General features: G+C 47.5%; 1 protein-coding gene across 1 annotated transcript in view; it reads left to right on the top strand.

Annotated features, from left to right (window-relative positions):
- The first annotated feature begins 2877 nt into the window (after nucleotides 1-2877).
- The window catches only part of SNTB1 (syntrophin beta 1), a 385115-nt gene continuing 375506 nt past the window's right edge, over nucleotides 2878-12486 (top strand). The window contains exon 1 of the mRNA XM_069220684.1: nucleotides 2878-3722. Within this exon, the coding sequence (XP_069076785.1) occupies nucleotides 3209-3722 (514 nt within the window). The 5' untranslated portion in view covers nucleotides 2878-3208. The remainder of the gene's footprint in view (nucleotides 3723-12486) is intronic.

Raw genomic sequence — 12486 nt, 5'->3', positions numbered from 1 at the left:
GCCAATATGCTAAAACAGGGGCCACTGCAAGACAGCTCTAGCCGACGTTCCCAGGGGACTCTGATCCCACACAAACACTGGTGACACTACTCTCAATGGCGGGCGGTTGCAAATTCATAACCCATGTCTGCTGTGCACTACGTGCGGCTAGGAAACTTGCACCACTCCGCGTTGCGGAACAATGAGAAAGCGGGGAACCCTTTATACCCAGGGACTAGTCCCAGATACACACGGATGTTCACAAGGTCTTCATTAGTGCAAGACTTATACTGATTCAATTTGATATAGTATATACGGTGTACCTTTCCCCAAAGAGGCTACAGGCTGTATACTCCAAAGGTCACCGAAATGTCATAGATGTGGGGTGGATGTGGCTTTTTTTGCACATGATGTGGCAGGGCCCGGTTATGATGATATACTGGACAGGAACATTGCAACACATACGGAGGTGACAGGTTGGGAGGTGTTATGAACAATTAAACAATGTGTGTTGGGCCTACTCCCAGATAACCCAAAGAAGACACTAAGTCACTGCTTCACAATACTGGGACTCATAGTCACAAAGAGGTGAATAGTAATTAGTTGGATCAGCCCTGGACCTCCCAGACACGAGGACTGGTGTAGTGATGTATTGGAATGGGCAGGAGCAGAGGAGGCACATATGCGGACAACCAGCAGGAATGATAAAGTCCTTGTTGATTTACTATCCTGGTGAGCAATGAAACGGGCAATATTGGAGCCTCCAGATAGAATCTCAATGCAGGAGGTGGACCGTGCTGGGAAAGAAACGGGTGGAATGGGCGGGCAATGCTATTTACGGATATGCCGAGAAACATCCGGGAAGCACGGAGATGGTTGACAACCACAGCAGCGAACAAAGTGTGCCCTGTTCAGTAATTGAAGCAAGGTGGGTGGGAACTAAAGGGAGGGGAAATGTTGGGCATGATAAGGATTGTTCTGTTCAACGTTTAGTGTTATATTGCATTGTACAAGATGATGCTACATTGCAGTATATCTTTTAGACCCTCTCATCCATGGTACCAGACATCGGAGGTAACCAGTTTGTCTATTTCGAGAATATATAATATTACTAAAAGCTGTATGAAGGCTTTACAACATTAGGGGGTAGAGATGCTGGTATATTAATCATAAACAGACGCACTATGTCAATGTAAAAGTTTAAAATGTACAGTGACATGGATGTGTCTCATTCTTTGTTGATAAATATGGATAGTATGCCGTTTATAATTAAAAAATGCAAATAAAGAAATATTTTAAAGAATATGAATGTACTTTTGAAATACCAAGCGCTCTGTCTGAAAATTTAACTGCATAAAAATATGCCATGAGATAAATTCTTATTATTTTGGTAAGTGAAAAAGTTGGGGGTTTCCATGCATCATAAATGATCTCTGTACTTCTTTTGTGGATTAACCAAGAATGGTAATCTCAATGCTTTAAATGGAAATAAAAAAGTGTAGGCACTCATCATTTGAGGCGGGCAAGCCACTGAACGCTTGAGCCAGGCTCGAGCCTGAAACCTGGCTCTGGCTCAGCTCCAAGTCTCGTAGTAAGTTGAGCCCATAATGAGCTTTCATGGGGCTTCTGCCTGGTTCCCTTCCTCTGCCCGGGATGTGGTGTTACAGTCTGAGCTGTCCACTGCGGAACTGGAAAGCTAGGTTTGAGTCTCAGCATTGGCTCAACATGCTTTGACTCTGTGCAAATCACTTAATCTCGCAGTGCCTATAAACAATGCATGTGCCCTTGTGTAAAGTGCCCATGTAAAGTGCTCCAATACCTTCAGGTCAAGTTTGTGCTATATGGTATAAACTGCAGAAAAATGCACTAAGTTGTAAAAAAAAGACTTATTAACATAAGGAAAGACAATGAGATACCCCTTTGCCGACGGATTTGTACGAAGTAAAACCAAAAAACCTATATAAATTGCGGCTTCGCTGCTTGAACCCTGTTAGGTTGGGAAATATTTTATTTCATCAAAACTCTTTGTTTCATTATCGCATATGAAAGCAGTTTCAAATCTGTAAATTCAGACTACCAGTTGTGCAAAACTATCACTTTTAATAAGTACTTCTCAGTGCCGTTCTATATGTGCCTTTTTAATGCCAAAGCTTCCACATGTTAAATAAATACACTTCTTTTCCATTATAAAGAGAATTACATTTTATGTGGTTTGTTGAACGACTAACATAGCAAATATTTTCAGGGCTCGGCTAGCGTACGAGCTCTAAGATCCGAGCCAGACCACTGACTCGGCTCTGCTCAGCTCTTCCTGTTAATTTGTTTGCTCGCACACCTCTACTCACAAACCCAGAGTTCCTGACCGCTACTGAGAAGTGGGGTACTCTCCATTTAAATGTATTGCTCTCCTGCTGAGAAGTGCAGGTACTTTTCCGTTCAAATTAAATAAGTGCAGGTACTCAGCACCTGTCAATGAAAAGATTGGGTAATGTGTAAGAAAAACTCGAGTCAGTTGCACTTTAAAAGCGTGCATGCCACAAAAATTGAAAGAGGTCGAACGTTTGGGGTTTCATACCTGACAAATACCTCGTGCCAGTCTTGACAAATTCCGACGGTCCTGACATGTTGACAACATCACTTTGCACTATGGCATTCGTACATTCTCAAACTCCAATAAATGCCACACGTCCCAGAGTGGTAAATTATCCTGCCTGAAAGACAAGATGACTGAACATGTGACCGCTTGTTAACTGTGTGAAGAATGTCACCTGGTTGGTCACTTGTCAACCAAGAATGGAATGTGGAAACAGCCGAGTGCAATAAAAATAACACATTTTACCAATAGGTGGCGCCAGTTGCCTTGGTTTGGAGTTAAGTTCTGCTGTATCCCAAGTGTGAGGTCTGTCCGGGATGGGAGTTCAGACTCGGGTTTGGGCACCAACAGTGCACAGTACACACTGAGGCCACAACTCGGGCACACACGCATCGTGTGACCCGCGGCGCCCGCCCCAGGTGAGCTGTCAGTGCCTGCTACGCGGGTCGGGGGGATCCCGGCGGGTTGTTTGACCGGCTCTGTTTGTTCGGCGCTTCTCAGGTTTCCCGGCTTCGCTCCACCCCGCAGCCATCAGCCGAGAGAAAGCGATTACTTGGCTCGAAAAGTATTCCCTCTCCCCGCGCCGCCGGAGTAAAGTCCTGTGCCCCGGCATGGCATGCTGAGCATGCAGCAGAGATGGCGGCAGCGGCGGGCACGGGCCGGGTGCAGAGGAGCGGCCTGCTGGAGGTCCAGATCCGGGACCGGTGGCACAAAGTTTTGGCCAACTTAAGCGACGAGGCGCTGACCCTGAGCTGCGAGGAGCGGGGAGAGAGCGTCAGCTTCAATGGCATCACCAACGGCTCGTACCGGAACCCCCAGGACGGCGACTGCGGCCACAGCCCCAAGGGGGTCCGGACGGCGCACACTGACCTCCCCGAGCAAGTGCCCGAGGCCATCGCCAACAAGAAGCGCGCCATCAAGGTGCTGAAGCAGGAGCTGGGCGGGCTGGGCATCAGCATCAAGGGGGGCAAGGAGAACAAGATGCCCATCCTCATCAGCAAGATCTTCAAGGGGCTGGCTGCGGACCAGACCCAGGCGCTCTACGTGGGGGACGCCATCCTGTCCGTCAACGGGGTCGACCTGCGTGACGCCACGCACGACGAGGCGGTGCAGGCGCTGAAGAAGGCGGGCAAGGAGGTGATGCTGGAAGGTAGGGATGCCTTGCCCTTGAGGGTCGGGTACACGAGAGAACACCTTGGAAACTAAATGTGAAGATATTGCAAAGTCGCTGCATTTATGTAGCGCCTCGTGTCCAGTTGTGCGTTGCTGCGTAGGGTACACATGAGAACACCTTGGGAACCACATGTGAAGATATTGCGAGCCTCTTCATTTATGTAGCGCCTCGTGCCCAGTTGTGCCTTGCCCTTAATGGTCGGGTACAAGTGAGAACACATAGGAAACTAAATGTGAAGATATTGCAATGCCGCTGCATTTGTTTAGCGCCTCGTACCCCGTTGAGCCACCCCTTAAGGGTCGGGTACACGTGAGAACACCTACGAAACTAAAAGTTAAGATATTGCAATGTCGCTGCATTTATGTAGTGCCTCGTTGCCCTCATGGGTAGGGCACACATGAGAACATATTGGAAACTACATGTGAATCTATTGCAATGTAACTGTATTAGTGTAGCGCCTCGTACCCCGTTGCGAGGCGCCGGAGCCCATGGCGTCCTTACGGCTCAGCGCTGCACGATAGAACATTGCAGGTAGGCGCGTTTTTGGTGGGGAGCTTAGCTTAGCTCTTATGGACTTGACCTTTCGCTTGAGTAGCTGTCAAGTGGCCGCGTGCCACGTGAGACATCGCGCAGCCTGGCATGGAATGTTACCCAACAGCGTTTGGCATGCTGGGATTTGGAGTCCCACTCGAATTAATTGAAACTGAGGAAAATAGAATCAGCCTTGGTGTGTAATCTAACGTTGAATTTAAGGCTGGGTTGCACATGACTATGATCTAGATTTTGCAGAAGCGGTATAGAAATTCATTTTTTATGAGGAAATTAGTAAGGCCCTAACGGTCTGTGGATGAGATGACTTGTGTAATTCAAGTGCATTTGTTTCTTCTGTTACCATAGTTATGCCAAATCGTGTATGCCACATATAAATGCCCTCCCGGTCTCCCTTTCTCGTTCTCTCGCCCGTTGTCACTTTTTCTTTCCATGATTCCCAGTATTGTTAGATACGTGGAAGGGAACTGACATGAAGTGTGTTAAAGATATTTGTCCAGGATCACACAGTTTTCCTTCAGTGGAGAAGCCAGGATTGGGAGTCAGGTGTTGGTACCAGTATCTGCACCGCAGCCATTAGCCCACGTTTCCCTTTAGTTGTGTCCACACACACAGCTGTCGACGGACCCCTTTTATTCTGGATGGCCCCCAGTCAATCCCATTTTCTCAGCTGAAGTTTCACGTTTCCATTGTAAACACGGGCCTCCCCCGTCCCAGAACTCGCTGTGCTGTTAGCTGAACCCAGAAGTGGCTGAGCGCCCTCGTGGCTTGTGGCCAGTTGACAGTTACCATGGGTTGCACACGACATTCTGACACACAGAGCCAGGAAAGGAGATAAGGCTTGATTGGCAGACCAGTTCTGACTGAGCTAGGGCTGACTTTCCACATACCATGTGACATATTGTGAAATAGCACACAGCGCGCCAGGACGGAAAGCCACCTCGTTATAGACAAACTACACCTACAAGGCTCAGTGCCCAGGGACAGCATGGAAGCCTGACTGAGTGTTTGCTGCTTGTTACTGCTGATCAACAAGTTACGCTGTTAAATGCACAGATCTGCCTCTCACGAGCACCTGCGGGTGTGCAGCCAGTAATTAAACAAGCATTGGCACAGTCGCACAAAATAGAGGGTGTGAAATCAGAGCTAGAGGAAGACACTGTCATGGTCATTTAGATGCAGCAGAGGGGGGTTTACTAGACACAAACAGTAACTATTGCTATAGCGCTACCACTCAAGAGCTGCACCCGCGTCCCTTTGTGTCCAGGCATTTACCGTTAGGTTTTAGGAAGTAGTAACTTCCCAAGGAAAGTGCTTACAAAAATTGACAAAGCCAATAGGCCTAGCATTAATATCGTAATATATGCAAACACAGGCATGTACACATCCGCACAGCCTTTTTATGCAGTGATTCTGTGTACCCTGCCTTTCTCTGAGCCTTCTAAGTGTGAGCCATATCATTTAATATCAAAATTACACGGAAACTGCGCGATAAACATGCAGAATAAAAAACATATTTTGGTATAAAACAAATTTAAGTGTAAAAACAAATATGGGTGCTATGTCACCTCTGGGGTTAACATCAAGTGAAGCAGACACATTTAGTGCAAAAACATGTTTCTCAGTAAAGTTACATCTAGGCTGTTTGTGTCCTTTAATCCACCACCAATGCTCCTCTCACATCATTTATCTGCTCCTTCGCCTGACATGACCGTCGGATCTATATTTCCTTTTAATTTGTTCAGTCTAACATTCACAGTCCTGTTCCCAGCCCTGTGACAGTTGCCATGTGCGGGTGATCTCCCATTCTCTTCACAGCAATGTTTCTGTAGCCAGAATCCTCTTGTTCTCCGCGTCCTAACCTCTCCCTTCTCTCACTGTTCCTTGGTGCGCACACCCCAGGTCACATCCTCAGCCACTCACTCTGTTCCTGTAATCCTGTCTCCTTGGTCCTTTGCAGCTGTTATGACCAATTGTGCAGTAGCCAGACGATGTGACTCTTTTTTTCTCAGTTCACGCGTATCTTCTCCCTTGTCTTCTTTTCCCTCGTGGTCCAGTGTGCTTCTCTCCTCACTGGTCTTCCAGCTTATTCTGGTTCCACTCTTCGATCTGCATGGAATCCCCTTCTGGCAGGAATTCCCAAGTTGTTTCTAGCCCCCTCTTAAAGTGCTACTGTGTGGAGCTGCAAAGCTGTGACTGGCTGAAGAAAATGTGATGAAACCTCTCAGTCCTTACCTCACTGGCATGGCTTCCCACTGAGAGAAGGAGCATCCATACAGGCGCATGCACAGCCGACAAGACACTCCACTCTAGAACCCCAAACCTCCTTGACCAGAAAGAGGCCATCTCTGGTGCCAGCACTAACTTCAGAGATCTGACCGCCGTCTTCTTGCAATTCTTTCATTAAGGAAACAACACCACGAAAGCAGTTCTTCACTCAGAGTGCCTCGAGGGTCCGGAAGTGTGCTGATCTAGTGCCTGGGAAGATCCCTTCTAACAGGGCCTTATAAAGTTAAATGAAATACCTACCCAGTGTCCAAACACCACTTCCTCCTATCCAGGCTCCAGGGTCATGCCACCGGATATCTACTTCAACAACTCATCCCTGTTGCCACTGATATTAGCCCCAAACATTCTATATTAGTAATTTTCTCCTCTGTGTTCAAATTATATGACGTGCTGTCAACCTACCGACTATACAGTATATTTGTACCCACCGCATCTTTCCCTGCTACATAAGTCTGCTAGTAATTGAATAAATGTGCCCTTGTCTTCATACGCCCCCCTACCAATGACCTGTTCATCTCTTTTCCCTCACTGCACTCATGTTGTGCTTTTTCTGTTTTGTTTTGTGTGTACTTGTGTTCTTACCCCTCCTTAGCTCTCCTTTCTTTCCTACATCTCAGTGTAGTGATCCTTCACGCCTGCTGGTCACAGTCCCAATTGCGATCGTGGTCTCTAGTCGCTACTAAACATTACAACTCTTTCCAGGCATTCATCTCTCAGGTGCCATTCATTTAGTTGTCTTCTTAAGGACCACCCCCTCCTTCTGTTTCTCACTTCTTATTTGTTGTGAAGATGCTGTTGCTTTTGATGGGCTTTTGATTTTTCTGCTGTTACTTGCATTTAGCAGTGCTTTGTTGAGAGAGCTCTACAAATGTAGTTATTTGACGTACATGAGATAAATTAGCTGATAATAAACACATTAGCAGCTACTGCTTCTCAACTCTGTGGCCACCTTGACAGTAACTGGTTTGGTGCAAGGCGCATCGCTAAAGCAGCCCCCCCTAAGATCTGGGGTGACACTCACCACTCAGACGAGGAAGGTGGATCCCGCCTGTAGTGTGTGCGCCAACACTGCAGGCTGTCAGATTCTGTTGTGCCAACTCTCAGAGGTGGCAGGCGCTTTCTCACTCATTGGTACCTTCCTTCCCATGTAGGTTCAACTTCTGAAACACGCAACCTTTGTTATCCACCACCAGCAGGTCTCGTGGGGAACCCCAGCAGGATCACCCCTTTTGTTCACGCCCTATAAGCTCCTGACTGAGCATTGTAAGCGTCCATAACCTCTCCTACCACACTTACACCGATGACATGTACCACTGTCTATGAATTGTCAACTAAGAAGTAATGCCAGGCCCAAGGGACGTTCCTGCCTGCATGCCACTGAAACAGAATGGCAATGCATTTCATGAATGTTAATTGATGAAAAATGAAACCACAAGTTATGAATGCCTAACACACCATAAAACAACCCTCCATCCAAACTCTGAGGCTCGAGCTAGATATGCAAAAGGCTTAGTCCATTGACCCACAATTGTCAGTGGCAGGATCCGATTGGAAGTAAGCATCCTGCCAATGCATCAGCCTAGTGATGACATCAGCTGTTGGCCTGACCGGGCGCGTGAACCCCACCTCTACTCGACCTCTGCGTGTGAGCCGGAATGTCACAGAGCTCTGAATGAAGCCCTGGCAGCCTCTCTGCCCAATCCGGGAATTACTATACTCGCTTCCAGTCCACACCTGAGCTACCCACTGACCACAGCAACAAACTGCAGCCCCAATCCTGTGCTCATGTCTGTGTTCATCAAACAAGAGGCTACTTCAGTGTCCTTGAACTCACTCCAGTTCTAAAGAAGGCCGGCAGATTGTAGCCCACAGACCGCAGATGTAACTCTTTGGACCCAAAACGCATTGCCCCAGAACACTTTTTATTGGTCCTTCGTGCTTTCGCTCTTTCTAACCAGGCAATGAAGCTCCTAGAAATGTGCTACATAAGATATTCGTTCATTTCATTAGGAAAGTTATAGAAGCCTGAGGCTGGTGGGTCACCATAGTTTTTTTCAACATAGGGTGATTAATGACTGTAGGATCTGTTTTAAGTGCCAGAGTTACGAAAAACAGGGCACTGAAATAGTTTATTCTTTGTGCAGGGTGGCACCAAAGCATGCTGTGCCCCCTGCTGCCACACAAGTCTACCCAGTGTCAGTGAAGTGTTGCATTGTGGAGAGCGGGCCCTGCTGGGAGAAGCATCGGGACTGGATAGATTGCCTGTAGTCAGAGTACCTGTCAGACGAGCCACGTCTCCCCGAGGAGCAGGACAGCAGGGCGAAGCTGTCAATAGAGAGTGCAGCAGGTGCAGTGGCACCAGGGCCCAAGCGTGTGTAGGGGCCAATTCACCCCAGCGGTGGCTGTTTAAACTACTGAAGCAGGAGTACGGGGGTATCTGCCTTGCTTGAATTATAACTCGTAGAAGCCTTGCTATGTTGTCCGTGCCTCAAAAAAGTCTCTTCCAGCTGCACTTAAAGCGAAGATGGGCCGCGTGCGTCTTTGTCACGATTTGATTAAGAGCCTGGAATTGCATGGCACAGTACTGGTGCAAGGGCAGAACCCCGCTAATTCAGAGACCGCGTTCACTGTCCAGTGCTGCTTAGAAAGACAGCGGGGGGACCGGTTGGGGAGGAGGGGGCGTTTAGTGGCCCGCATAGGTCGAGAGCATGTATTGTCTCTCTTCGGGTGAAGTGGGCCTCCCCTCACACCCTGCCGCCCGCCACTACGGCGGGGCGTGGAGACGTGTGGGTCTTCGGAGCCCCTCCGCATTTGGTATATTCGACATCGAACCCCTTCACCAGGTAAGTGGTGCAGGTGTCAGGCCCCGCCCCCTCCCGTCCACTGGCTGCAGGACGTCGGTGCCGTGAGGCCTGCGAGCCAAGAGTCTCTCCACTGTTGTGAAATCAAACCACATGGAAAGGAATGTCGTAGCAAACACTCCAGCCACACGCCTAAGTCACAATAGCCCACAGGGGCGTTTTTAGAATTCAAAACATGAAATTATCAAACGTTTTGTGAGGGCGGTGGCTGTAATAACTGGCAGGGAGGGAGGCCGACATTGTGAGAACGGTTCACGTCAACTATGACAAAATAACGAGGCCGGAGACTGGGCTTCATTATGCTGCAGTTTGCTATTTGTTGCCACATAGTTTAGGTAACCAAGCCACAATGTTTAGTCCTCCATTGCCGCATAATTCCAGTGGCCCTTTGTATGATTAAGTAGCTGTGTGATCAGAATGAATATTGTATGCAGTGCGCATCTGTGACTGTTCCCCTCTCCTTTTAGACACCAGCCGTGCAGTATTGTGCAATGAAGCATTCACTGCAGTGTTATTTAAAGATGCAGTTCGAGCAGACCCCCTTGTCACATTCTCTTGCCTACATGGCATGAGAATGTCAGAGAAAATGTGACCCTTCTAATACCCTTACACACCTGCTAACATTGAGCAAACTGTGTTATATTTTAACATTAACCCCAACATAGCGGGCATTATCAGTGGTATAAGGACTGAAAGGTGCGGGAGGCTCCAAACCTATTTAACCCTTCCTTATGTATTGCAATGTAGAATGTGTAATGAGAGGTAGGATTTCTAGCTGGTGAGATAGTGCAGTGGACTCGTGCACCTGCAGCAGAGACCTCATCTGGCTGCTGGTACCAGTTAAAACCGCATTATCATTGGGATAATGGCAGTAGGTGATATTTATTACACCGCAGAGTTGGAAAGGCGCGAAAGCGCTGTATTAGTACTACATTAAAGATATTGTTAAAGGTACAATCCATCTGGTCAGAGGCTGGTCTACACGCGACAAGGCTCTGGAAGCTACTGGGGTGTCCTTACAGATGCAGCTTTTGAAATGTTTGTTGAAGTGATGGCAAGACTGGCAGTCATGGGCTCAGGTGAAAGCATTTCAAGATTAGGCCTCCCTGGGCTGATAGTGTGAGCCTTCTTTGGCAGTGTTTCTAAATATTAACACTAGAAAAAGGTGACACCTGAATCTCTGCGGGTGAGAACTCATCATGGCGAAGACAGTTGGACAGAATGTCTTTTAACTAAAACATGAAGCTATAACCTGAATTTTCTATCCAGCAGGGAGACTTCTGAAAGTCTTCAACAAGAGCAGCAAATGTTGCAGAGCATCCCTTCGCCAAAAGTTTGAAGAAGTTGCAAATGTAGGTTTCTGTGGAAGGGCACTGTTAGGGCACCAGCAGTAGTGAGACTTTGCGGGCTAGTAGGTCAGTTTACACCCTAACTAGGAAGCCGGGGAGAGAACATATTGGTTTTTTACTTACCTCTTTTGTTGATTTGTGCTGGAAAAGAGGGCCTGGTTAGAGAAGTTGCCAATACAGTAAGCTTTCAAGGCTAGGTTCCAGAATGGTGTGTAATTCCGTCTATCGGGTATTATTAGGAGATTCATCAGGATTTCTAATCCCTATGTCCTGTAGGGCTTCCTCGTCCACATCCAAGATGCTAAATTTAGTTGGAAGAGTGGAGGGGATGTTTCTAAGTACCATTAGATGACTGGTGTTGAGAACTACATGTTTGTGGATATTCAGATACATACATTTGACACCACCTGGATCATTTTAGAAAGACTCAGAAAACTAGGCCTAAACCATTGTTTTTCCAAGGTAGGAACGGAAAGGGAAAACCATCATGTTGCGTGGAGATCTGGAAGAAGGGATCCTGTTTTGCCTGTACCACAGATTGTGCAGACCCACATTCCTGCCACCTCGAGTCAGGTAACCAGTGTTCAGTCTGTGCAGGTGGAGGACACCGGCACTCAATAATTGGGGCTGAAATGTATTTTATGTATTCATTGACCCAGAGCAAGAGAGAGAAAATGTAAGATGAAACCAGGAACACAGTGAGGAAGCAGATATGAAAAAAGAAGGAAGACAGAGGGACAGGAAATGTAGGATGTGGAAGAAAGAGACTTGATTTGGGATCCAGACTAGTCAGCCTCGGTGTTCAGCAACCTAGCGTTCAGGGCAGACTCCTGGGAAGCACTGTGGGCTCCTGCTCATTCTGCATTTACCCTGTCATCTTAATATATGTGTGGATATGAAGATGGGAGAGCAGCCCTTGGCAGTTTTGAGGAGCTTTCAGGCCCTTACCAAAGGAAAAAGAAAAAGGAAAACAAATTGGAACAGAAATCACACATGACCAGTAGTTTAAGGCAGTGATTCCCAACCTGTTGACTTCCGTGGACCCCAACATTATCGATACTGGAACCCGGGGACCCTCACTGAATCATTATTGGAATCCGGGGACCCCCCACTGACTCATTACTGATAGCTGGGGACCTTATCTGTTAAAATTGTTAAATTTTCTAAGCAGTCGCGGACCCACTAAGGTGGCTTCGCAGACCCCCAGAGGTCCCTGGACCACAGTTTGGGAACCACTGGTTTAAGGCACTACTTTTTTGTGTGGATGTGTGCGCGGTGCAGGCACAGAATGCCATCACTCTCGGTCACGCACGACAATGGCTGCAGTGATCTGACCTTATGTCCCACACTGGGCAGTGGATGATACATAGGGCCAGCAGAGAACCTCTCTTCTGCATCTATGTAGATCGATATTGTTTCATCACCATCATAAGGTCTTTGCTAATGACACTCCGAAACACGATTTCGCAACACAAATCTGTTCATGCAGTGTTGTTGAGAAAGCTCTGTTGAGAAAACATCTGAATTCCTGGGAAATTGAGGAGACTAATCATAGCTAACAAAACAGGACCGAGAGGACAGTCACACTAGCACAGAGGGTGAACTGAGTGAAAGAACAAGCAGCCAGAGGGACTCAAGCCAAGAGAAGACAGGAGAAGGGTGTAGAAGATGCACAGCCAGGACAACTGGTAA

This window comes from Pleurodeles waltl, chromosome 2_2 (genome assembly GCF_031143425.1).
Source record: "Pleurodeles waltl isolate 20211129_DDA chromosome 2_2, aPleWal1.hap1.20221129, whole genome shotgun sequence".
Classification (NCBI taxonomy): Eukaryota; Metazoa; Chordata; class Amphibia; order Caudata; family Salamandridae; genus Pleurodeles; species Pleurodeles waltl.
The sequence above is the reverse complement of the archived record's forward strand: the minus strand, read 5'-3'. Positions and strand labels throughout refer to the sequence as shown.